The sequence below is a fragment of the Arvicanthis niloticus genome, chromosome 16, assembly GCF_011762505.2.
Source record: "Arvicanthis niloticus isolate mArvNil1 chromosome 16, mArvNil1.pat.X, whole genome shotgun sequence".
NCBI classification, from domain to species: Eukaryota; Metazoa; Chordata; class Mammalia; order Rodentia; family Muridae; genus Arvicanthis; species Arvicanthis niloticus.
The window spans coordinates 71473095-71498652 of NC_047673.1; the positions used below are offsets into that span (position 1 = coordinate 71473095).

The 25558-nt window shown below is 41.8% G+C and overlaps 1 protein-coding gene across 1 annotated transcript in view; it reads left to right on the forward strand.

Moving 5' to 3' along the window:
• The window catches only part of Dnah14 (dynein axonemal heavy chain 14), a 224119-nt gene that overhangs the window by 56025 nt on the left and 142536 nt on the right, over positions 1-25558 (forward strand). The window contains exons 22-28 of the mRNA XM_076914623.1: positions 475-596; positions 3946-4117; positions 4807-4911; positions 5000-5118; positions 5943-6017; positions 9132-9219; positions 14468-14721. Coding sequence (XP_076770738.1) covers positions 475-596; positions 3946-4117; positions 4807-4911; positions 5000-5118; positions 5943-6017; positions 9132-9219; positions 14468-14721 — 935 coding nt within the window. The remainder of the gene's footprint in view (positions 1-474; positions 597-3945; positions 4118-4806; positions 4912-4999; positions 5119-5942; positions 6018-9131; positions 9220-14467; positions 14722-25558) is intronic.

Genomic DNA, 25558 nt, shown 5'->3' on the forward strand with positions numbered 1-25558 from the left:
GTTTTCCCAATAAAGCCTACTAGGCAGGATGGTGGGACACACCTTTAATCTCAGTCTTCTGAAGCACAGGTAGGCAGACTCAGAAATACTATGTGCATACATATACATGTACAGACAGACTTAACGTAGAGATTGGAATAGTGTGTCTACCAAACACCTGGTTATCGTTCCATGACAGAAATTGTTCAGGGGATCACTCATGGTTATTTTATAATCTGTGCATGTTGCATACGTTAATTTTATGTATATGTGCAAGTCTTATGAAAAGACTTGTCTATCATGTGACCTAGGAGAAAACTGGATGAACGGGGCATTTGAAACTGATCAGAACCAGATTTGCCCTCATTCACGTGACTCCTTATCAGTTTTGTGTCAATGATTACTGATTGCTTCGCCTCAGTTTCTGTTATGTGACTGGTACGGAGTAATTGTATGTATTTTAATTGTTATATGTGGATTTTCCCTCTTTTGTAGCATCTTGTGAATGAATGGAATCAAAACTTAACCCTCTTCTCTCAGACCATTGATGAATGGATGACCTGTCAAAGAAACTGGCTTTCTCTTGAACCAGTCTTTCAGTCTCTAGAAATACAAAAGTAAGAAAAATATACCATGTACATATGGGTATATATATATATGGAATTTAACTCCTATAATATCTTCAATGAATGAACATCAGCTGTGGTTTGATTGTGAAATGTCTCCTATATGTCATGCATTTGAATTTTAGATCTTAAGCTATTTGTGTTGTGTGGGAAGACTGGGGAACCGTCAGGAGGAAACAGACCACCGCACATGCGCACTGAGGTTTCTTAGCCCATGGAATATCCTATTCGTTCTCGGCTTCCTGACTGTGGATACAATGTGACACACAACACACACACACACACACACACGAACTGTAGGCCAAAGTAAACCCTTCCTTCCTTAACTGCTTTTAGTCACACATTTTGTCCCAGCAATAGGGAAGTGGCCAGAGACGCACAGACGCCCACGGGAATGGCTCCATTAGCCCATCATGATGAGTTTTTCATTCATAGATCACTACAAGAATCATCTTACACTTGAAAACTTAATTCCCTTAATTGCTGATATAAAACTATAAAAAAAGAAACTGAGACACATCAGAGCATGACAATTCTTAAGCCATATTATGTGTCTCTTTAGTTCTGAAAGACTAGTCTGGTTTGGATGTGAACAAGAAACATGGTTTTTAGTGGCATTCATACATGAGAATACCTCATTTTGCAGCAGATAAAATGGAGGGACTCAGCATGGGTAAACATCCTGTTTCCCCTCATTTCACAGCACGCAGCTTCTTACGGTGCTCAGTCTTGAGAGCACTCAGACAGATGAGCTATCCAGGCAGAATGTCAAGGACTCAGTAAATCCTAGCCGCCAGTCTAAAGTGAGCAGGGACAGCGTATGCAGTAACACCTTTGGGTTGTAGAAAACCATGACCATCAGGTCAATCACGCTGAACCTTATTTTAGGAACAAAGGTGAACTACCAGAAGTTACAGGTGAGAGCTGTTTAAGTGGAAGTGTTGTTTCATAGGGAACAAGACTTACCTTTGTTACACATGTGTGGTTCTCATCGCATGGATGCTTGGTACTCATCTGTTAACTCACAGGTACAGTTCTGAGCTGTGCTATTCAGTTGTTCTGAACATCCCCAGGGTAAGCCCACACACAAGGTTACCACAACTGTAACCTTTAAATTCAGACTTTAAAACTACTTCCTATTAAAGATGTGTTTTATCAATAAAAAGACCAGATGGTTGTTCTTTTACCAAATTTGTTAATGGAGGAAAGGAGTCTCTTGTTAGGAGATGTTGAGGTATCTTTACAGTATATATAAGGAAAGAAAAAAATGGAATCAGTAGTAAAACCGTAACAAATGAAGGACGACGAGGCCCAATACCAATGGAAGAGAGGCAGAGATTCATCAAAGAGGGAAGTTCCAAAGGAACAGGTGGGAGTCATGCATCCCGGGAGGGCTGCATTAGAACCTTCCAGAAACGGGAAGGGTACTTAACACAACATGGGTATGGGGATTCAAGTGTCTTCCATGATATTTCTGCTGAGTTACAGAAACATTTAACACCATCACCCAAAACAAAGAGCAGGGTAATGATGGAAGGTTCTCTGGAGAGTTTAGCATGTCAGCCTTGAAGTATGGGGATAGCAAAAATGAGTATCTCTTCCCTAGAGAATTTTGAAGCAAAAATACCAAGTTAGACAATGGTGACAGTTGTTCCCACACGGAGGCTAACTACAAAGATCTTCAACCCATATATCATTTAACAAAACCAAACCAAAGCAAACAATACAAAAAAAAACAAACAAACAAACCCTGAAGACTGCCACTTATAACTGGCAAACCCTGAAGACTGCCACTTATAACTGGCAAACCCTGAAGACTGCCACTTATAACTGGCAAACCCTGAAGACTGCCACTTATAACTGGCAAACCCTGAAGACTGCCACTTATAACTGGAGATTGAAAATTGGTTATGAGACCAGCTGGAAAGAGGCAGGGAATGGTACATTAAGTTCCTGCTCGGGGGAAAGTCTAGTACTTGGCTCCACAGATACCTACCATTCCAGAGAGCAGCAGTCAAGAGGCAAAGAGGACTCAAGGTGATCATAGCTGAATGGAAGACTTTACCTCTGACTTCTCCACCTCAATTTCCAAGCCATGGTGAACTGGAACCAGGTTGGGGCTAACTGTGGATGGAAAGTCCAAGTGAGCAGAGAGAGTAAAAGGCAATACAACTCTTGAAAATATTCCCTCAGGTCTCGAGCCCAGTATCTTATCTGTCATGAGCAGGTTGTGATAAGGCTTTAGTATCCCCAAGGGGAGAGGATCGACAGGTCCTTCTCCACTCAGGGGTCATATACTGGATTGACTGTGAGATTGTCAGTTCCACAAGAGGGGAGAGAGAAGACAGAGATGGAGGGTTTGACATTCAATTGCTCTTTAAGAATGCACAGCAAACAATATGCCAAAGCTACTGCCACAATGAGGTATTGCCACATTTCCTATGCATCGCCTCTATCAATATCAGCACAATGAACACAAATAGTGAATTGCTAATTACCAAAGAAATAAGCATAGCAATGACTACATCTTTCATTCATGGGTTATACAACCTGAGTCCTTATGCTGGCTACAGGTCCAGAATCCGGGGAGCAAGTCTCAGGCTGTGGCTTCCAGCTGCTCTAGTGGTTTGGAGTAAGGGGAGCAGGTCACGGGGACGAAGACGACACGACACTCGTGCTGCATGGGAACGTGCAGCAGCCTCTCGTTGTAGGATCTCAATAGTTGGGTGCAGAAGCCAGTCATGGCTACCAGTGTGATATAGTGCTCCAATCTGGCTCCTATTTTTCTGCTGAATTTGGAGTTACTGCTGATGTGCACGGCAGATAGCCAGATACATCTGGTTATCACCTGGCTATGACTTCATTGAAGGTGATTATCTTACTTATTTAAAACAGCTTATTTTTACATATTTTGATTCATAAGGTTTCAAAACAACTTTTGGTTATCATAGAGCTTTAAAACATGTCAAGACTTGTTCTCTTTCCTATTACAAAAAATGGAGTTGGTTCTGTTAAGGGCCTGCTCCTTATACCTCGTTCAACTCAACAGCAGAGTGAGTAGACTCAGATATTAGTGATTTGTGCCATGTATGGGTTTTGATTCTTTTAGCCAGCGGTAAAATAGTAATTATTCCATAAAGGAAACGTTCTATAAGGTGGGTGGCATTGCCTTCCTTTCCTTAGCATCTGAGATTGGGTAACCATCTACAGAGCTTGGATTTTACTATATATACTGGGATCCAATCAAGTCAACTAAAGCATATCAAAATTGTCTTCTAAACTCAACAATACTGTTGATATTACTTATAACATTTATTCACATTTAATTTTATGTTTAAAGACAGCTGGCAGCAGAAACAAAACTCTTCTCCCAGGTGCTTCTCACGTGGAAAGACATAATGTCACGAGTAGTGAACAAGCTAAATGCCCTGCACATAACCATCACCACAGGAATCCTGGGCATTCTGAAAAGTTGCAACAGCCATCTTGAAAGCATAAAGAAAAGTCTTGAGGTAAACTATGCTCCCAGGGCAGCAGTGCCCTGATCTGCAGAAACAGCCAGGAGGGTAGACTTCACTCTCTGCAGTCCCAACCGGAAACTGTCCTAACTCTCACGGCCCTTTTTTGGTTTAATGGAAGTGTTATCAAGAGAAAAAAAAATGGACAGATTAATGAACCCTCAAGCAAAGGACCAAGCCTTTACTTATACCCACATTTCCTTTCAGTTTAAGTCTGGGTTGGCGATACCTGTGTCCTGCCAGGGTGCCAGAGTCCCGGTGATGCCCTGCACACTGCCAGGGAGCTGGAGTCCTGGTGATGCCTGTGCCCTGCCAAGGAGCCAGAGTCTCGGTGATGCCTGTGCCCTGCCAAGGAGCTAGAGTCCCGGTGATGCCTGTGCCCTGCCAAGGAGCCAGAGTCCCGGTGATGCCTGTGCCCTGCCAGCGTGCTGACCCATGTGTGGCGCACAAGGTGCAGCAGAGCTCTAGCCTGGCTGTACCTTTGCTGTTTGGTCACTTCTGTGTTCTTTTCCCTTTATTTCACTTTTGCCTCACTAAGAAGAACTTTGGCTTTCATGGAGCGTAGATTATAATTTTGGCAGGAACTAGTGTGCACACTGCACCCTTAATACTAAAGGTGAGGACGTGATTCCTAAGATGGTTAGATGTATGTTCTTAGCTTTCTCTCTTTTGGCTTTGGACAGGAATACCTTGAAGTTAAAAGAATGAGTTTCCCGAGATTTTATTTCCTCAGCAATGATGAACTTCTTGATATTCTAGCTAACAGCAAAAATCCCGAATCTGTGCAGGTAACAGTGTTGTCCCTTCGTACGTGGTATTATCTCCGCACTCTGTCAGGTCATACTGTGTGACTGACGCGTGTGTTCTGTTTTGCAGCCTCATCTTGTGAAATGTTTTGAAAACGTAAGACACATGCTACTGTGGAAACGGGGTATCGGCCCTCCCTCTGTAAAGATGCTCATCTCTGCCGAAGGGGAAGGTCTAGTGCTGCCCAAGTATGAGCCATGCTTAGACTGTGGGGCCTCTGTCCCAACCTCCCTGCTTTGAAATCTCAACGTTTCATACAAATTTGCTAAGCAACCTGTTTCTTCAAAGATAATGTCCTTACGTGGGCGTGGCCCCTCCCACTGCCTGCCTTACCCCGGGCTCAGCTCACTTCTACTTTAATGTAAAGTTTAAACAAAAGAAAAGGAAAGCACCTAACCCTGGGCACTAATCCACACTGCTTTTGTTCCACATGGATTTGACTTTTCAGATAGAGTGGACATTTGCTGTGGGGAGGGGGGAGGTTGGCGTTGTTCTGACCTGGGTTTCACTGCGGTGGCTTCATAGGCAAATGCAATAAGCCCAGGCCTTCTGTCACACTGATACTGTTTAGCAGCCTCAGAAGGGTCTCTTACCTCTAGTACTTAGCTCCTGATACAAGCTTTATTTATTGAGAAAAACAACGCAGTGCCCAAGCCTTCCTATCCCACAAAGTCCCAGCCCAATGTAGGTATTTAAAATAATCATGAAAAATCTAAAAATACCTTATAATACAATTCATCTCTCATGCATTCATTTTTATGTGGAAATATATGCTGATTTTTGACAGAATTCCCTAAAGTTATGTATTTTTCTGTATGGTTTTCCAAGTGAAAAATCAAAAAAAAAAAAAAAAAAAAAAAGGAAAGAAAGAAAGAAAACCAGAAGGTACAGTTCTTGGCCCCATAAGTAATGTATGTATGTTGAGATCTTAATTTACAAGTTTCTCAAATAAATGAAATGTTAATATCTATGATATTATAGTAATTTTTATAACTTTTTAATCAAATTACAGGAAAATCCGTATAAGAGCTACTGTAGAACAGTGGATGGTAAATGTAGAGAAGAGCATGTTTGACGTCCTGAAGAAGTGAGCACAATGCTTAACCCTGAAAAAACACGTGTGTGTTTGTATGAGTGTGTGTGTGTATGTGTGTGTATATATGTGTGTATGTGTGTGTATGTATGTGTGTGTATGTGTGTGTGTGTCTGTATGTCTGTATGAGTGTGTATGTGTGTCTGTATGTGTGTGTATGTATGTGTGTGTCTGTATGAATGTGTGTGTATGTCTGTATGAGTGTGTATGTGTGTCTGTATGTGTGTGTATGTGTGTGTGTGTATGTGTGTGTGTCTGTATGAGTGTGTGTGTATGTCTGTATGAGTGTGTATGTGTGTCTGTGTGTATTTGCGTGTATGTGTGTGTCTGTATGTGTGTGTGTGTCTGTCTGTGTGTGTATGTGTGTGTGTCTGTATGAGTGTGTGTGTATGTCTGTATGAGTGTGTGTATTTGTGTGTATGTGTGTGTGTCTGTATGTGTGTGTATGTGTGTGTCTGTTTGTATGAGTCTGTGTGTATGTCTGTATGAGTGTGTGTATTTGTGTGTATGTGTGTCTGTATGTGTGTGTGTCTGTATGTATGTGTGTGTGTCTGTTATGAGTGTGTGTGTATGTCTGTATTAGTGTGTATGTGTGTCTGTATGTGTGTGTATGTATGTGTGTGTATGTGTGTGTCTGTATGTGTGTGTGTCTGTATGTGTCTGTATGAATGTGTGTGTATGTCTGTATGAGTGTGTATGTGTGTCTGTATGTGTGTGTATGTGTGTGTGTATGTGTGTGTGTCTGTATGAGTGTGTGTGTATGTCTGTATGAGTGTGTATGTGTGTCTGTGTGTATTTGCGTGTATGTGTGTGTCTGTCTGTGTGTGTGTCTGTCTGTGTGTGTATGTGTGTGTGTCTGTATGAGTGTGTGTGTATGTCTGTATGAGTGTGTGTATTTGTGTGTATGTGTGTGTGTCTGTATGTGTGTGTGTGTGTGTGTTTGTATGAGTCTGTGTGTATGTCTGTATGAGTGTATGTATTTGTGTGTATGTGTGTGTGTCTGTATGTGTGTGTGTGTTTGTATGAGTCTGTGTGTATGTCTGTATGAGTGTGTGTATTTGTGTGTATGTGTGTCTGTATGTGTGTGTATGTATGTGTGTGTATGTGTGTGTGTCTGTATGTGTGTGTGTGTCTGTATGTGTCTGTATGAATGTGTGTGTATGTCTGTATGAGTGTGTATGTGTGTCTGTATGTGTGTGTATGTGTGTATGTGTGTGTGTATGTGTGTGTGTGTATGAGTGTGTGTGTATGTCTGTATGTGTGTGTATGTGTGTGTGTATGTGTGTCTGTGTGTATTTGCGTGTATGTGTGTGTCTGTATGTGTGTGTGTGTCTGTATGTGTGTGTATGTGTGTGTGTCTGTATGAGTGTGTGTGTATGTATGAGTGTGTGTATTTGTGTGTATGTGTGTCTGTATGTGTGTGTGTCTGTATGTATGTGTGTGTGTGTCTGTTATGAGTGTGTGTGTATGTCTGTATTAGTGTGTATGTGTTTCTGTATGTGTGTGTATGTATGTGTGTGTATGTGTGTGTGTCTGTATTTGTGTGTGTATCTGTATGTGTCTGTATGTATGTGTGTGTATGTGTGTGTATGAGTGTGTGTGTGTGTCTGTGTGTGTGTCTGTATGTGTGTGTATGTGTGTCTGTATGTGTGTGTGTATGTCTGTATGTGTGTGTATGTGTGTGTGTATGAGTGTGTGTGTATGTCTGTATGAGTGTGTGTGTGTGTATGTGTATGTATATGTGTGTGTGTATGTGTATGTGTGTGTGTATGTGTATGTGTGTGTGTATGTGTGTGTGTCTGTGTGTGTATGTGTGTGTGTCTGTATGTTTGTGTATGTGTGTCTGTATGTGTGTGTATGTGTGTATGTGTGTGTGTATGTGTGTGTCTGTATGTGTGTGTGTGTCTGTATGTGTCTGTATGTATGTGTGTATGTGTGTGTGTGTGTGTGTATGAGTGTGTGTGTATGTCTGTATGAGTGTGTGTATGTGTGTGTGTGTGTATGAGTGTGTGTGTAGGTCTGTATGAGTGTGTGTGTATGTATGTATGTGTGTGTGTGTGTGTAAAAGCATGCTTACATAGCTACCAATAGAAGTAAAATATTCAGAGAAACATGCAGAGTGAATCTTAATAGAATGTGACGTATGAGTGATGACTAACAGTTTCTGAAGCGCAAATACCCATGAAGACTGCTCTGGTCAGGTGTACATGGGCGCACATGAGTACCAATACCAGCCAATACCCGAACTCAAGCCAGCTCCAGCCTGTTTACAGAAGACCTCAGGCTCACTCCTCTGTCTTTCTGTGGCATATTTATGCACTCAGGTTGTTGATTCAGTTTAGACCTGGAGGTAAGAGGCGTCCTGGAGTCAGAGTGGGCCTTGTATACATTAGGCAGTGGTTGGCCTCACTTAGTGTATTCAAGATTCTCCTTTTTGTATATTAGTCTGTTATTGCCATCTACTTACAGGGAAGACAGTAGCCCAGAGTATAAACTTTTAAAGCGGATTTGACTAGAACAGTTATGTCACAGCTCTAGTTAATTATTAAAAGCTTCTTTAACACAACATATTTCGATCCTATTCTTTCCCATCCCAGCCCTTCTGAGGTCTCTCCCACCTCCCTCCCTCCCAACTTCACCTTCTTCCTCTCTCTTCTCTCTCTTTTTATGGAAAAGCTACTTTAAGTTTTCATGTTTACTAATTTTCTGAGAACCAGACCAGTGTTTCTCGAGCACAGCTGACTGCTAGCTAGCGTCCACATGACCTAATTATGAATGCATCGACTTTCCCCTGCCTCTGCTTCTGCCCTGGGGTGATCGGTGAGCCAGAAAGACACCCCTTGTAAAAATTATTTGTGAACATAGCATTTTCAACTTCTTATCCCTGATAACATTGTAATTCAAAGCTAATATATGTCTCCTCTTGCTTCTATGTATTTCTACTAACCCAGGTGGGGGGTTTACTGACAGGTAAAGAACAGCTTAAAGAATATGTATGATTTATAAACACGTGTTCAGATTAAAACACCAATGGTGTTAATGCTTACTTATTAGATGGAATCACCACTGAGCCTGTATGTATAATATAAATGTATTTTTGGCTTATAGATTTATAACTCAAGGTATTGAAGACTGGAAATACCATAATTTTTCTGACTGGGTCATGTCACATCCAGGGCAAGTGGTCATCACTGTGGTGAGTTCATGTCACCTTAAGTCAGAAGGAGGAAATTTATTGTGTGGATGCAGTGCTAAGAAAGAAAGAATATGGAAAATGAGTTATTATGAAGGATACTGATAGATCCTAGTTATTTTGAAATATATTTAAAAACAAGATGGATATATTTATAGATACACAAATAATATAAATACAGTAAAATTATTACAGAAATGTGCTGGTATTCATTTTAGAATTCCTTCACCTTTTAGAGTTTAGAATTTTTTCAGATTATAATATGAAATTAAGATAACCCATAAATTATTTTCTTAAAGGTCTCAACTATATTACATTATAACACATTTTTTATTGTTCCTGTTAAAAGTTACTCCAGACTTGGCTGACAGCTTAAAACTATTAAATTTGTTAACTTAAAGACTTGTGTTAGGCTCCCTGCTGAGATCAAGGTGTCAGCAGGATTGTATGTAGGCTCTTGGAGGGAAAAATCGAAATTCTGGCCTTCACCAGTTCCTGGAGAGAAGGTCACCAGCATACCTCAGCTTGTTGGCTCTTCCTCCATCTTAAAAGCTGGTCATGTGTCTCTCCAATCTTCTTTCTCCAGTTCTATCTCCTATTCAGAGACAGAAAAAAAAAAAAAAAAAAAAAAAAAAAAAACTCTAGTTGTAAAGATTCATGTGACAGATAACCCAGAATAATCCCTCCATCTCAAGATTCTTAGTCACATCTGCCCTGTCTCTTTTGCAGTCTTTACAGGTGCTGGGGTTAGGACATGAATGACTTTGTAGGAAGCCATTTTTCTGCATACTTGTTAGTGTGAATGTGATTGCGTTTCTTGAGGTTAAAAGAGAGGAAGGCTGCAGCAAGGACTCAGTGGGTAAGAGCATTCACTGCCTTGCAGAGGACCCAGGTTCAGTTCCCAGCACCCACTGAAGACCCCCAAACTCGGGAGACCCTTACTCAAGTCTCAGGAAATCATGGCCACCCAAAAAACACAAGACACCATACCTAGATGCAATCAGCAGAGGTTTATTGGGGAGAGTTGGCTAGCCAACGGTCAAACTGCTCGTCCATACAGGAACAAAATTTGACAAAAGGCCAGCAAGCTGAGGGACTTTTTTAATAGCATGGGGTAGGGAAAGGGAGGAATTTTCACGCGGTTACACATAATTGGTTGCATTTTCACACGGTTACACATGATTGGTTGTTTTACAAATTTTGAACATCAGCAGGCTGTAACACTGGGAAGACCTGGGGGAGGGGGGTAACCAAGAACAGTGGAAAGTTAGCTAGTTCTTGGAACCACCCAGATGACTTGCATCTTTCTCTGTGGTCAGGAATGTGTCTTCTTGCTTTGGGTCTTCCCCACCCACAGGTGGGTTTTCTTCCTGAGGCTTGAGGAATGTTGTTCTTCCCTGAATGTATCCCGAGGCAGTGAAGGCCTGAAATCTTACATCTAGTTCTGCTTTCTGGAACCTGCACTCTTTTTGCTCAGGTCTAAGGGCAAAGAAAAAGCCTGCATATATTTCACAAAATGGTGTTTATAATTTTTCACTCTACACCGCATAGTAGCTCACAACCTTTTGTAACTGTGGTTCCATAAGATGCCTCTCATGATGGCTCCTATATACATGTGGTGCAGGTATGTACATGCAAGCACATGTATATGCACATAAACAAATATGTTTTTAAGACAAGAGGGGAAATTTCAAAAAGTGTGATTCAAAGAAAACCCAAATTGCCACTTGTTCTAAGAAATCATTGAACCCTTCCTCAGCAAAAGACAAAACAGGATCCCCAGGGGGAGAAGCATTTAAGGAACAGATGAAAGGCAAGCCCATGGCAAATACTGCACACACAGGAGTGGGGCAGGGGCTGGGAGGAAGACAGAACAGAAGTAAGAGAGTAGCCACAGAAGTTGAGAAGATGACTTTTTGTGTCTTTGATCTTTCACTAGAAAAACTGAATGGTCATAGGAAAAGGGAATGGTCCTAATTTCTAAGGCATCTAGAGATCTGTGTCATGGTTTGAATGTGAAATGTACCCCCACACCCATGTGTTTGAGCACTTGGACCCAGCTGGACTGACACAACAAACCATGAGCCAAGATAAATCCTCCCTTATAAAGTTACTTTTTGTCAGGTATTTTGTCTGAACAATGAGCAGTATCACTAATACAATCTGAAACTGGATTGCTTGTCAGTCATTTGGGTCAGTGTGAACATTGGAGACTAATTAACTGGAGAGAGAAATCTAGGTAGCAAGCCCGTGCCATAAGTAACCATTATTAAATATTGCAGAAAGCATATTTGACTTACAGTTCTCTTCATTAAAAATAAGTTTCCAGTTTTAAGTTGTCTGACCCACCCAATTTTCAAGTCTTCATTAAGGTCATGTAGGGCTATAGACAGAAATTTTGCTTTCCATGTGACTAAGTAAATGCCAGCTCTTAGGCTGATAAACTGGTATAAAATGATTCTATGAAGGAAGGAGACAAAAGTACGGGAGGAGGTTGTATACATTTCTGTAGTTTGACAAATTCAAGTGGTCCAGCCTGGCCGAAGAGTCACTTCTTGCCAGCTTAACGGCCCGTTGAGTGCTTAACAAGAAGCAGCCACTGCATTCTGCTCTTACAATGAATCCTCTAGAGTGGATTCCAGTCTTGGTTGCTGAACGCACTTCTGCCCAGGTTCTCTGACCCCCGTTACCTGTTGCCTGTTTCCCACTGCAGGCTGTAATTTATAATTCCCTGGAATTTCCAGGTTTCTTGACCTCCACATAGAGTTGTTTCTGAATAAAAAGATATTTTTGAAAGGAGGGGACAATGGAACAGCACCTTATATTGTCCACGAAGAGATATTTTTCTATATACATTCATTCATGATTTAACAATTAGTAATATATTACATACATAGTAAATATAGTAATTCTTCTATTTATAAATGTGTCACCATTCTAAAGTCACTGGGACCTTGGGAAATGGAGCTGATACATGAGGAGGATTACAGTCTCTCATGACAGTCAGCTTTATTCCGAGCTCCTCCTACCCACTACATCTGGGAGGAGCATGAAAACACATTCCTAGGACAATTCAATGTTTTTGAAGATGCTGAGGTCATGAGACTCTTGTCCTGTTTCCTTGCAGTGTTCTCACAAGCACTTGGAGGTCTCTTCACACAACTGTATTCCTGGACCATATTTCAACCCAAGTGTATCAGTAGAACTTTAAAAAAAAAATATGATGCATAGAATTTCCTCCCTCAACATAGATCTTCTCACTTGAGGCTGTAACTCATGCACCATTGTCTCACGCTGTGTGCAGTGTAACTCCTGTCGTTTAGAATGGACACACACTTATTGATAGAAGAATTACTATATTTAACATGTATTTAATATATATTACTAATTGTTATATCATGGATAAATCTATATTGAAAAACATCTCTTCGTGGGCAATACATAGTGCTATTCCATTGTCCCGTTGTCATCATTTTGCCTGCATGCTTCCCAAGCCTCAGTCTCTCACTGATCTGCAGACTGTGAGCCTACCACATCTTATTAGAGTTGGCTGCCAAATAGTGTTCCCCAGGAAGAGTACAGCAATTGGTTGTCCACTATGTATGTATGTATACGTGTATATGTATATATATATATATATATGTATATATTCCTAATTGTATATATATTCCTAATGTGTTTATATATATTTCTAATATATATAATATATATTCCTAATGTGTGTGTATATATATGTGTATATGTATATATTCCTAATATGTGTGCATGTATATATGTATATATGTATATATGTATATATGTATATATATCATATATATATACACACACACATTTAAGTATTAACAACAATTAATGGGAAAAAAGCCATGAATTTGAAATAGAGCAAGGAGAAGTCTATAGGAGGGTTTAGAGGGAGGAAAAGGAGGGAGAAATTATGTAATTATAGGCTCACAAAATTAAAGAAATACATTTTTAAAAGTTAATTTCTGCTACCTGCAGAAAAAGAATGTTTTTACCATCTATCTTCTTACCCTTTCTCTGGAAAAATATCACCACAATATGTGTTTCCTGTATGCTAGCTATTCCCACTTATATAACTATACAGCCCTATTTATGTGTTTTTAAGTGCTTCAAATTCAGCATAGCTCAAAGTAAATTCATGACTCCTTATCCAAACATGAGACCTTCTTCCAGAAGACACTATCTAGACAAGGGGCTGATTTTACAAACTTGGCAGCTCTCCTGATGATTTCCTTTCTTTAATGTCTACAGTCAGCCTGATTTTAAGCTAGCTCATCTGTACAGCTGTCACATATCTGGGAAGAATGAATCTTGAAAGATGAATCAGATAGTAGAAGTTATATAATTTTTTAACTACAAATATAACCATTTTGTGCTAGTATTACACTAGAGTCTCGTGGAGAAGACAACACTAATTTCATTTGGGTTTTCCCACCATTGTGAATGTGCTCAGGTTTTAATTTATCAATCATGTGCTAAGAATATAAGACTTATTTCCTGGAGCATGGACAATGTGCAGCTAAAGAAAGGGGCACCCTTTCCTGCAACCACCATTAAATGTGAGGACTCCCTCAAGGAGAGATGGGCCCTCAGTAGCCCTTCCCCTCTTACGATGGGATGTTTATGAGCACAGTCGTGGGATGTGGCCTTGGCGGCGTGGTCTGGGATGTGGTTTTATACAGATAAGCATGGCTGTAGTATTTCAGTGAGTTCATGGGCATGAGAGCCATGTCACCTTCAGAGGACATTTTATTTGCAGCATGCCTCCCCTTCCTCTGGTTCTTGCTCTGGTTCTTGCACCATCCGCACTCCTTCCTTGATGTTCCCCAACACTTGGAGGGGGTGATATAGAGACCCACTTAGGTCTGAGCATGCCACCATTCCTCCTGCAAGAGTCCCTGATGAAATCCACTGGGACACACAGGGACACAAGGAAGAGGAGGGGCTTCAATAGGAAAGGAGTGGGTGCTGGGAGGTAAAATGACGATAACTCATTATGTCCATATATGAAGCCATCAAAAATAAAACAGATTTTTAAAAACCTAAGATTTAGAAAATATAAGTCATAAGCATCAGTCAAAAGGCAGTCTTCCATGTTCAAATGTGTATATGCTTTCCTTCCCACACTGGTCTCCCTCTACACCTATAACATCCAATTAACGGATACAAATACTAATTAAAATAAAAGTCTATGTTTCTACTAATGTGTATTTCCCTCCCTTTTTTTCAGAGCCAGATTATGTTTTATAATGACTGTTTGAAAGGCTTCCTAAGTTATAATCCAAGAGAAAAGCTAGAGGCAGCCCATGGCCAGATACTGCATCATCTGGAAGATATTGCAGTGCTGGTCACACTGAATACTAGCAACCCGCGCACAAAAACCATGCTGGCAGCAATGATAATCATCTATGTCCACTGCAGAGACATCCTGACGGACCTGCTAGTTAAGAAGATTTTCAGCGCACAGGACTTTGAGTGGACCAGGCAAGTGGTCAAAAATGATGACTACATTACACATTCTTACATACAGGCCATTAGGTTCTCGGCTTCAAACTTCCTCTTGCAAACTGGTTTGTACTTCAAGAATTCATTGCTCCTCTAAGCATGTGGTCCTCCCCCTGCTTCCTCGGCCCTTCCTCTCCTCACTTCTCTTTTTCTGTGCCCTGTCTCTTTGTACTGATGACACAGTGTGGGTTCTGTCTGTTGTCACTGAACTTGGAAACAGGTTTCAGCAAAGGTAATGAGAGCTCTCCCTGGTGCCTCTTTTTCTCCTGAGTTGTCAATGTGGAGAAGAAACCCACAGAACATTTCTAGACAACTTACCAACTCAGAAACTGAGTCAGAAAGAATTATAGAAAGCTGCTACCTCTGCTGGGCGAGACTGAGCACAGGCTCATACATGAAATGAAAAGATTTTCTGTTTTTTCCCATGGTTATGTATCCTCTCATCTAAGACTTTGCAAGGTAGTAGCATACAAATAGTTTTAAGTTACTTTTATCTTAAATTTTATTTCAACAATTGACTCGGGTTTTTTTTTTTTTTTTTTTTTAAATTTCTTCATAATCTTCTCTGCTGTTCCAGAAGGGAATTAGAGGACTAAATAAGGCTGTACAAACAAACAATGACATCATACTATAAACTGCAAGGGTAAGGAGGGAAGAAGCCACTCAAAGGTGGGACCGAGTGGCTGTGTAAGGATTCTAGTAATTCTGGATTGTTTCAGCTTCCATTTGTGGTTCAAAAGCAAAACAGCTCTAAACTGTTAAAGATGTGTAAAAATGAGTAGATCCTTATAAGTTTGTACCTTATGGTTTCTAATATCTAGTACAGTCCAGAGTAAATGTTATATCCCCACTTATTTTAATACTTTGATTTGTTTGCTTTATTATTTTCGTACAATATATATTTTAATCATATTCTTTTCCTTCCCCCAGATCCTCCCCAACTTCCCTACCTACCTAACTTTATGTTCTTTCCCTCTCTCTCAAAAAAAGCAAAAAGCAAAACCAACAAAAACAATAAGACAATAAAACAAAAAGCACAGAAAAAAATGCAGATTTCATCTTGTGTTGACCAAATCCTCCTGTGCATGCAGGGTGCCCTGGAATAAGACCGATGTGTGCCCAGTGTGATTCCATTGGAAGAAACTGATTTTTTCCTTTCTTAGAGGTTATCAGTCACAATCAGCTTCTTGGTTAGGGTTGGGACTTTGTGTCCACCTCCCCTTCTTGGTACAGGGACTTGGTCTGGTTTGAACCTGTGCAGGTCTTGTGCAGCTGTCACAGTCTCTGTGAGTTCATATATATATATATATATATATATATATATATATATATATATATATATATATATCAATCCTGTTATATCTGGATAGCACTGATTTTTTTGGAGCCACCCACTACCTCTGGTCCTTACTATCTTTCTTTGTCTTCTTGTACCTAGATCCTGAGCCTTTATGGGTGGAGATGGATAGAGAGATCCCATGTAGGGCTGAGTGCTCCAAAGTCATACCTTGTGCATTGTGAACCTCTGTGTGGATCACCACACACTCCAAATAGAAACTTCCAGTGTAATGAGCAATGTCTCTGTAGTAAGATGTAGAGTCGGGGATGTGCCCAAGTGTGGTGTAGCTGGATCTTGTAGTAGATGATTTTTTTTTTGCCTTTTGAGGAAACTTTACACTGATTTCCATATTGACCATACTAGTTTGAACTCCCACCAATGGTGAGAGTGTCCCCTTTCCCCACAGCCTCACCAGCATCTGCTGTCATTTACTAATATTGTCCATTCTGATAGAGGTAAGATGAAATCTCAAAATAGTTTTAATTTGCATTACCCTCATGGCTAGGGGTTTTGAACTTTTTTAAAAGTGCCTCTCAGCTATTTGGTCAGCATCTTCTGACAACTCATCGTTAGTTCTGTATCACATTTTTAAATGAGTTGTTTGTTTCCTTGATATCAGGTTTTGTTCTTTGCACATTCTAGATACCAACTCTCTGTCAGATGTATAATTAGTAAAGTCTTTTTCCCATCCTGTAGGCTACCACTTTGCTCAAATAACAGTGTCCTTTGCTGCATAGAAGCTCTGTAGCTTCATGACTTTTCTTTGTTAACTTAATATCTGTGCTGTCGGGGTCTTGTTCAAAAAATCCTGTACCAATGAGTTCAAGTGAGTCCCTTACAGTCAATTCTAATCAGATTCAGGCCATCTGGCCTTGATCCATTGTGCAGGGTGATAGAAATGGATCTGTATGGATGTAATTCCACATGAAGCCACACAGTGTAACCAGCACCATTTCTTGAGAATGCTATCTTTTTTTCCAGTTGTAATTTTGGCTTCTTTGTCTGTAGATGTGAGGGCTTACTCTGGGTCTTCTGATTTTATTGCATTGGTGAACATTTCTATGCCAATATCTCCCTGTTTTTATTATGATAGCTCTGAGACACAACTTGAAATCTAGAATGATGATACTCCAAGAGTTCTTTAATGTTTTTCAGGATGCTTTAGCCATCTTTGGATTTTGGATTTCCAGATGAAGTTGAAGGTTATCTTGTTGCTGTTGTTTGTTTGTTTGTTTGCTTGCTTGCTTGCTTTTTTGCTTGTTTTCAGTTTCTTTGAAAAATTGTGTTGGAATTTTTATGATTTCAATGAATCTATAGATTTTTAAAAATGATTTTATGCATAAAAAACTCTAAAGACTCTACCAGGAAACATCAACAGGGAATAAAACACTTTCAGCAAAATAGCAGGATATAAAACTAACTCACAAAATCAGGATAATAGTAGGACTGGTTGTATCTTCTTCTATTGAGGTTAGACAAGGCTCACAAGTTAGGGAAAAGGGGGTTCAAAGGCAGGTAAAAGAGTCAGACATAGCCCCTACTCCTATTATTAGAAGTCCCACATGAAGACCAAGCTATGCATCTGTTACATATATGTGTAGGGGGACCATCCAGCACATGGTCTCTGGTTGGTGGTTCAGTCTCTGTGAGGCCCTAAATGCCCAGGTGAGTTGATTCTGTAGGTTTTTTTGTGTGTTCTTGACCACTCTGGCTCTTTCAATCTCTGCCACATACACACACACACACACACACACACACACACACACTGCTACAAGATTCCTAGAACTTAGCCAAATGTTTTGCTGTGGGTCTCTGCATCTGTTTTCATCAGCTGCTGAATGAAGCCACTCAGAGGACTGTTCTGCTAGCCTCCTGTCTGCAATTATAGCAGAATACTACTGATAGTGTTGGGGTGCTTGTTTCTCTCTCTCTCTCTCTCTCTCTCTCTCTCTCTCTCTCTCTCTCTCTCTCTCTCTCTTTCTCTGCATGGGACTCAAGTTGAGCCAGTCATTTATAAATGCATTTTTTAAAGTGGCAGTTTTTCCTTATCCCTTGCTGGCTCCCAAATGAATGAGACAGAGACTATACAATTTATTTGATAAGCTTGACAACACAATAACTGAGCAGTTAATAATAATCTATTCTAATCCTCTAAACTAATCTGGCTACCTCCTAGCCAAAATCCCTGAGATATTTGCAGTTTAATATTGGTCTAGCTCTCTGGCCTTTGGGTGTATTTCCTCCATGCTGTCTTTCCCAGACCCGAGTTCTCATGGAGAGTCCTCTTTTTCTCCTCCCTCTTCTCCCACTTCCTCTGGCTGGTAGAAGTCCGGCCCTATTCTCTCTTCTACCCAGCTCTTATTGACAAGTCAGAGAATAAATGGGGAGTAATATTTACACAAACTTGAAACAGGAGATTCTTAGAATAAGCATTATAATGTCATGTCCAGGTTGCAACTAGATATGGAGGCAGAGAAATCAGCCTTTGAATAATGAAAGAATAATACTTACACAGTGCACAACACTATACCCATGGTCATTGGTTGGCCATTCCCCCACTTTCTGCCCCTCAGTATCCCTGCACTTCTTATAGACAGGAAAAAATGTGGGTCAAAGGTTTGGAGCTGGATTGGTATCCATATTGCTCCATTAGACGTCTCGCCTGGTTACAGGAGGTGACCGGGTCATGTTCTATATCTCCTACTGCTAGGAGTCTTACTTAGCTAAGGCATCCTCATAGATTCCTGGGAGTTTCCATTGTCTAGATTTCTAGCTTGCCCAGAGATTATCACCCTCCCCACACACACTGATTCCAGTTCTCTCTCCCACTTCCCTCTCTCCAAACTCCCCAGATGTCTATTTTATTTCCTTCTCAGGTAGATTCAAGCATCCTGCCTTGGGCCCTACTTGTTATTTAGCTTCTTTAGTTCTATTCCAAATTTTCTGAGAAACTGCCAAATTGATTTCCAAAGTGTTGTAAAAGTATGAAGGGTATTGTTTTCCTGATTTCTTTCTTACTCCACATGTCATTTATAGATAGGAAGCTACTGGTTTTCATGTGTTGATTTTGTATCCTGCTACTTTGCTGAAGGTATGTATCAGACGTAGAAGTTTACTGGTGGAGCCTTTAGCGTCTTTGATGTACACAATCATATCATCTATAAATAAGGATATATTTTTACTTCACCCTTTCCTATTTGTAACCTCCTGCACACATAAGGGGAAGCGGCACGGACCATCAGCCTTATCCATATTAGGACTTGTTTTTCTCTGAGAGCACTCGCCATCAGGCAGGCAGGAGGCGGAAGCCAGCACCATCTTTAAGGCACAGCACATCGCAGCTCTCCACAGTTTCCCCTATTTTGTTTTAAAGATGAAACAGGTGAGAGTAGAGGTCTGATCTCTGAAGCAAGCATAGAAGGACGTTTTACAGGCTCTCCTGCAGGCTTCATCAGCACAATTCAAGCCTGACCTGTCCCATGCCAGTTTTCTCAGAGGCGGGAAAAACACTGGAAAGTGCTGGAGGAAGGGTGGCACAAACCCACATAAATCAGAGATGCTCCCCTCGAGGCTGCCAGCGGCAAATGGCATGCCTCAAGTGCAGTGCTTAGCCGCGCAACCTGAACGTGATGATCTATTCTTTCATGGCAACCAGCCATGCTTGGGGGAGAAGATCCAGCTTCTACAACTGTAAAGGCTTGAATGATCATGGCCGCATTCGTCTCTGCGTGGCTCTCATCTTACACACGTACCACAGGCCTACCAAGGAGATCTCAACACCAAGAGACCTGCCAAAGCCCCTATGCCCGCCCATTCCTTAAGGTGATTTATGGCGGTGGTAATCCATGAAGTGAGTCCGGTAGCCAGTCCTGGATCAACGCGAATGGAGTTCACTGTCGTAATGGACAGTCTCAGCTCCTCCATGGTTTTATCAAGTTCTGGCAACCAGTTTCCTAAGAGGTATGGCATTGGCCTTGGAAAGATCGACAGGAACCCCCATCTCGGCTCTGCATGTATCAGAGTCCCTCTCAGGCAGGACAGCATCAGTCCCAGTATCAGCAGGAGCATCTTCATGATCTGCCTTCCTTGTTAGTCACTCTGGGATCCACAACGGGTCTTGGCGATCCTGGGGAAAAACACAAACAGATCCTCTTGCCCATGCCAACACTGGATCCGGGCCATGCTGTACTCCTGTGAGCACATCTTTCCATTTCACATAGCCCTTTAGGGATCCTTCCCGGCAACAATGAGGATCAGCGGCAGAATGGCCATCCGCATCCAAATTTTAAAAATTAAGAGTAAAAAGGGCTAGGGATATTCTTTCCTTTGGGGTGCGGCTGTGGCCAATTCCACCTTTTTGTTTTTGTAAACATTCTTTTAGGGTGTGATGGGCCGCTCCACAATACCTTGGCCTTGGGGATTATAGGGCAATCCATGATTAAGGTGTACTTCCATCTGTTTACAGAAGGAAGTGAAAGTCTGAGCCGTATAGGCTGATCCATTATCTGTTGTCAATTGTAGTGGCTTACCCCATGCAGCCCAAGCTTCCAGGCAATGTCCTATGACACTTTGAGCCTTCTCACCACTCATGGGGGTAACATGTATTATTCCAGAACATGTATCAACAGACACATGGATATACTTAAGTGTCCCAAAATCGGAGACATGTGTAACATCCATCTGCCAGAGTCGAAGTGGCAGTAAGCTTCGAGGGTTCACCCTGATGGTTGGAGGGTGATGATGGAGCACACATTGTGGACAATCCAACACTACGTGCCTAGCATCTGCCCTAGACAGGTGAAATTTATTCTGTAAAGTCTTAGCATTAACATGAAAAGTCTGATGAAATCTCCTTGCTTGATCCAAGGAAGATGCCCAAAATATGCATTCCATTCTGTTCCACTGATCAACTACATTATTCTCTTCACTTAATGGTCCAGGCAAGCCTGTATGTGCTCGAATATGTTGGATGTAAAAGCACTGCCGTCTATGCCAAATTAACTCCTGTAACTTCTGTAGTAGAGCATACACAGGACTACCGACTTTAATTGGACCCGCTGACTCCAGAATTTTTACTGCATTAACTACATAGGCTGAATCTGAAATCAGGTTAAATGCAAAATGGCAGTTTTTAAATACTTCAAGAAAAATTTTCAGTCCACAATTTGAGGAGAACCTGGCTGAAACTGACACAGCACAGGTTTCTGCTGTTCCACCATGTAGACCCCATCATTTTAGAACCATCAGTAAACACATTGGGTGCCCCTGTAAGGGGTTTATCAGAGGTAACCTTTGGAAATACTACTGGATGTTACTTAAAATAGGACAACAAAGGATGTTTTGGATAATGATTGTCAATATTCCCAGCAAACCCCCATTGCAGTATGGCCCAATCATCCAGAGTGCCGCAAAGGATCTTAACTTGTTGACTAGAATAAGGCACTATAACTGAGCCTGGGGTGACTCCAAAAAACTGCAGGCACTGCTGTATCCCTACCAATGCTAAGGCGGCAATGGCCATTGGATAATGTTCAATAGACTTTGCTGGGGATACTCTGAGATAGACCCACAACAAGGGTCTATCTTGCCACAAGAGTCCTGTGGGTTGAGAGAAGGTAGGGAAAATACACAGTGTGGTGGGCTGATTATCATCCCAATGCTTCAAGAAGATATCCTTTAACCATTTTTCCACCTTTAGCAAAGCGTCCCTGGACCCATTTGTTAATTTTTGAGGGGAGTCTAGGGCCAAATCACCTATCAAAATATTATATAATGGCTTTAACTCATAATTTGGTAATTTAAAAAAACACCAAATCCAATTAATATCTCCTAATAATTTTTGGAAATCATTCAAGGTAACCAGGGTATCTTTTCTCAATTCTCTTTTGAGGGGTAATGAGCCTCTTACCTATCCTAGCTCCTAGATAATTCACCACTTCATCCTTTTGCACCTTTTCAGGGGCAATAAATAGCCCCTTCTTCTCTAATAATTTAACTAGCTCCCCATAGGCCCTATCCAGCACTTCTTCACTTCTGGCAGCCAACAAGATATCATCCATATAATGTAGACAACGTAGCATAGGGAACTTCTGTCTGAGGGGGGGCGATGGCTGAACTCACATAAAGCTGACACATTGTGGGACTATTGGCCACACCCTGAGGTAAGACCACCCACTCATATCTTTTATCTGGTTCCTCATGATTGCACAAGGGGACAGTGAACGAAAATCTTTCACTGTCTTGCGGGCACAGAGGGATAGAAAAGAAACAATCTTTAATATCAATAACAATTACAGGCCAGGAGGCTGGTAATGATGATAATGGCAGGCCTCGCTGTACGGGTCCCATAATTTGCATTCGTTGATTAATTGCCCTTAAATCATGTAACAAACACCATTTCCCAGATTTCTTTTTAATTACAAAAATAGGCGTGTTCCATGGTGATACTGAAGGTTTTATGTGGTGTAGGGACAGTTGTTCTGCCACTAAATCCTTAGCGGCTTCTAGTTTTTCAGAGGAGAGTGGCCACTGAGGAACCCATACTGGCTCCTCCGTTTTCCTCGTAATGGGAATCCTCTCCTCAGCAGCCCCTAGGAAAAACCCAGGCCCTGTTTGTGGCCTCTTGATTGAGGGGTTATGGGTGTCCTATGCCCTTGTAGGTACTTTCCGATCCCAAAACTCGGGTGATATCCCATATCCTGCATCATTTTTTGGGAAGTAGCCGAGTACTCGTTACTTAGCTTGAACCCCATGTCTCTCAAAAGATCTCTTCCCCATAGAGAAATGGGAAGTCTCAACACATAGGGTTGCATAATTCCAGAATGTCCTTCCTGATCTTGCCACTTTAACTGTCTTGCACTCATGTCCGGGGCACTTGCATAACCTAACCCCTGCAAGGTCTGAGAGGAAGCTTGTATTGGCCAGCCTGACGGCCAGTCCCTTTTTGAAATTATACTTCTATCCGCTCTGGTGTCCAACAATCCAAGTATCTTCTTTCCCTCTACTGTCAATTCTAACACTGGCCGTTGTTCAAGATCAAGGGACAAAAATGTCAAATCTGTACCTGTTGAGCCAAACCTTCCTTCTCCTCTTTTCCTGGATCCTGCTGCACATCTGTCATGAAGGCTAGGCAAAAGAACCAACTGAGCAATTCTATCTCCAGGAGATATGGCAGTGATTCCTTTAGGAGATGAAACCATAATTTTGACTGTACCTGTATAATCTGGGTCAATTACGCCTGGATGTACTATTAAGCCTCTCAAGGCAGACAGGGACCTGCCTAACAAAAGACCCACAGTTCCAGGCTCAAGTGGTCCTTTCAAGTCTGTATCTATTAATTGGACCCCCATCTGGGAAGTCAATACAAGTCTGGTGGTGGAGCGGAGGTCCAATCCTGCGGAGCCCGCAGTGGCTCTCTGCGGTCCTTCGGATGGCGAAGGGTTGGCCATCTCTCTTGCTCCTGGTTGCTCTGGCTCTCCACTGCCCCATATTTTTTCGGGCCCTGAGGGTGGGGGCCCCGCAGCCCATTTTTTGGACAGGCTCCACCATAACCCTGACTTAAGGGTTGGCCATTGATATTTTTAACCGAGCGGCATTCATTTGCCCAGTGGTTCCCCTTTTTACACTTTGGGCACAAACCAGGCTGTCTTGGGCGCTGGCTGTTTCCTGTTGCTCCACCATTTCCTCGTTCAGGGCATTGCCTTTTAAGGTGACCTAGCTTTTCACATCTGAAACACGCCCCTACATTTCCTCTTTTATTCTGAGTCAGCTGAACAACTACGGCAGCAAGGCCTGCATTAGTCAAAGGTCCACCCAGTTCTCGACACACCTTCATCCATGCTTCCAACCCCTTGCTCTTATATGGGGTAATGGCAGCCCTACATTCCCTGGTGCACTGCTCATAAACCAAAGCATTGCTGTATCGGGGTCTCCGAAAACCCTTCCCACAGCTTCAACTAGACAAGCCACAAAATCTGAGAAGGGCTCCATAGGCCCCTGCAGGATTTTCGTCCAGTTGCCACTCACTTCTCCCTTATTTGGCAGAGACTTCCAGGCTTTGATAGCAATTTGGTTAATTTGCGCAAACACTTCTGGGGGGGGGGGGGGGTAGCCTGTCTGTTGGTTGGTGAACCTGCCCTGTCACAACAGCATGTTCCGGTCCCATGCCAGATTTCCTGCATTTAGATTTGCAGCAGCTTGCTCACTGGCATATTCGATCAAAAATGCCTTCCAATCCAGATATTGCCCTGGGCTCAAGCAGGCACATGCTAAACTGCTCCAATCACTAGAAGTCATACAGTGTCTGTTTAAGGCCTCAACTTGTGATAAAGTAAAGGATGCAGCTATGCCATAGGCCCTTACTGACTCTGCCAGGGATTTAATGACCTTAAAATCAAGAGGTTCCTTGTATCAGTTGCCCTGAGGATCCTGGAAAACTGGGTATGCCAGCTGCAACTCTGATCTCACTGCTTCCCACACTTCTCTGTGGACTTTATGGTCCCGTTTTACCTCGGGAACTTACCAGTGCTGCCCTGACTGCAAAAAGTTCTGAGTCTCCCTGGTGGGTTGAGGAGGTTCCCCATACGGGCCACCACTTGTCGCGTCTTTGATGTACAAAATCATATCATCTATAAATAAGGATATATTTTTACTTCACCCTCTCGACCAGCAAGAATGACACGACTCCGGAGCTCTTCTTTTAGCAGTTTACTCAGAAACCTTCAACAATCTTCTGATCCCTGGGGAAAGCCCACCCACAGGCTAAATACTCCTGGAGCAACCTAACCCGGCAAGCTACGTGGCGGCAGCAGATAGGCTCACATAAGGGAAAGCGACACGGACCATCAGCCTTATCCATATTAGGACTTGTTTTTCTCTGAGAGCACTCGCCATCGGGCAGGCGGGAGGTGGAAGCCGGCGCCATCTTTAAGGCACAGCACATCGCAGCTCTCCACATCTTGATCTTCTTCCAGTGTCTCTACCTAAGATCTCAAGCACTGTATTGAATAGGATTGAAGAGACTGGGCAACCTTGTCTTGTTCCTGATTTTGATGGAAATGCTTTGAATTCTTCTCCCTTTAGGACAATGATGGCTGCGGGCTTGGTATAAATTTGCCTTATTAAGTTTAAGTGTGCCCTTTGTATTCCTAGCCTCTCTAGGACTTTTATCACAAAGGAGTGTCAGATTTTCACAAAGGCTCTTCTGTATCTAATGAGATGATGATGTGGTTTGTGGTGGACTATATTTATTGATTTAAGCATGCCATGCTGTCCATGTGTCTCCGGAATGAAGCCAACTTGATCACATGGATGACACTTTCTGATGTGTTCTTGAATTTGGCTTACAGGTATTTTACTGAGAGTTTTTGCATCTATATTTATAAGGGACATCAGTCTATAGTTTTTTTTTAATTGTTTAATCTTGGTATGGTTTTGCTCTCAAGGCAATGGTGGCTTCATAAAAAGAATTTAGAAATG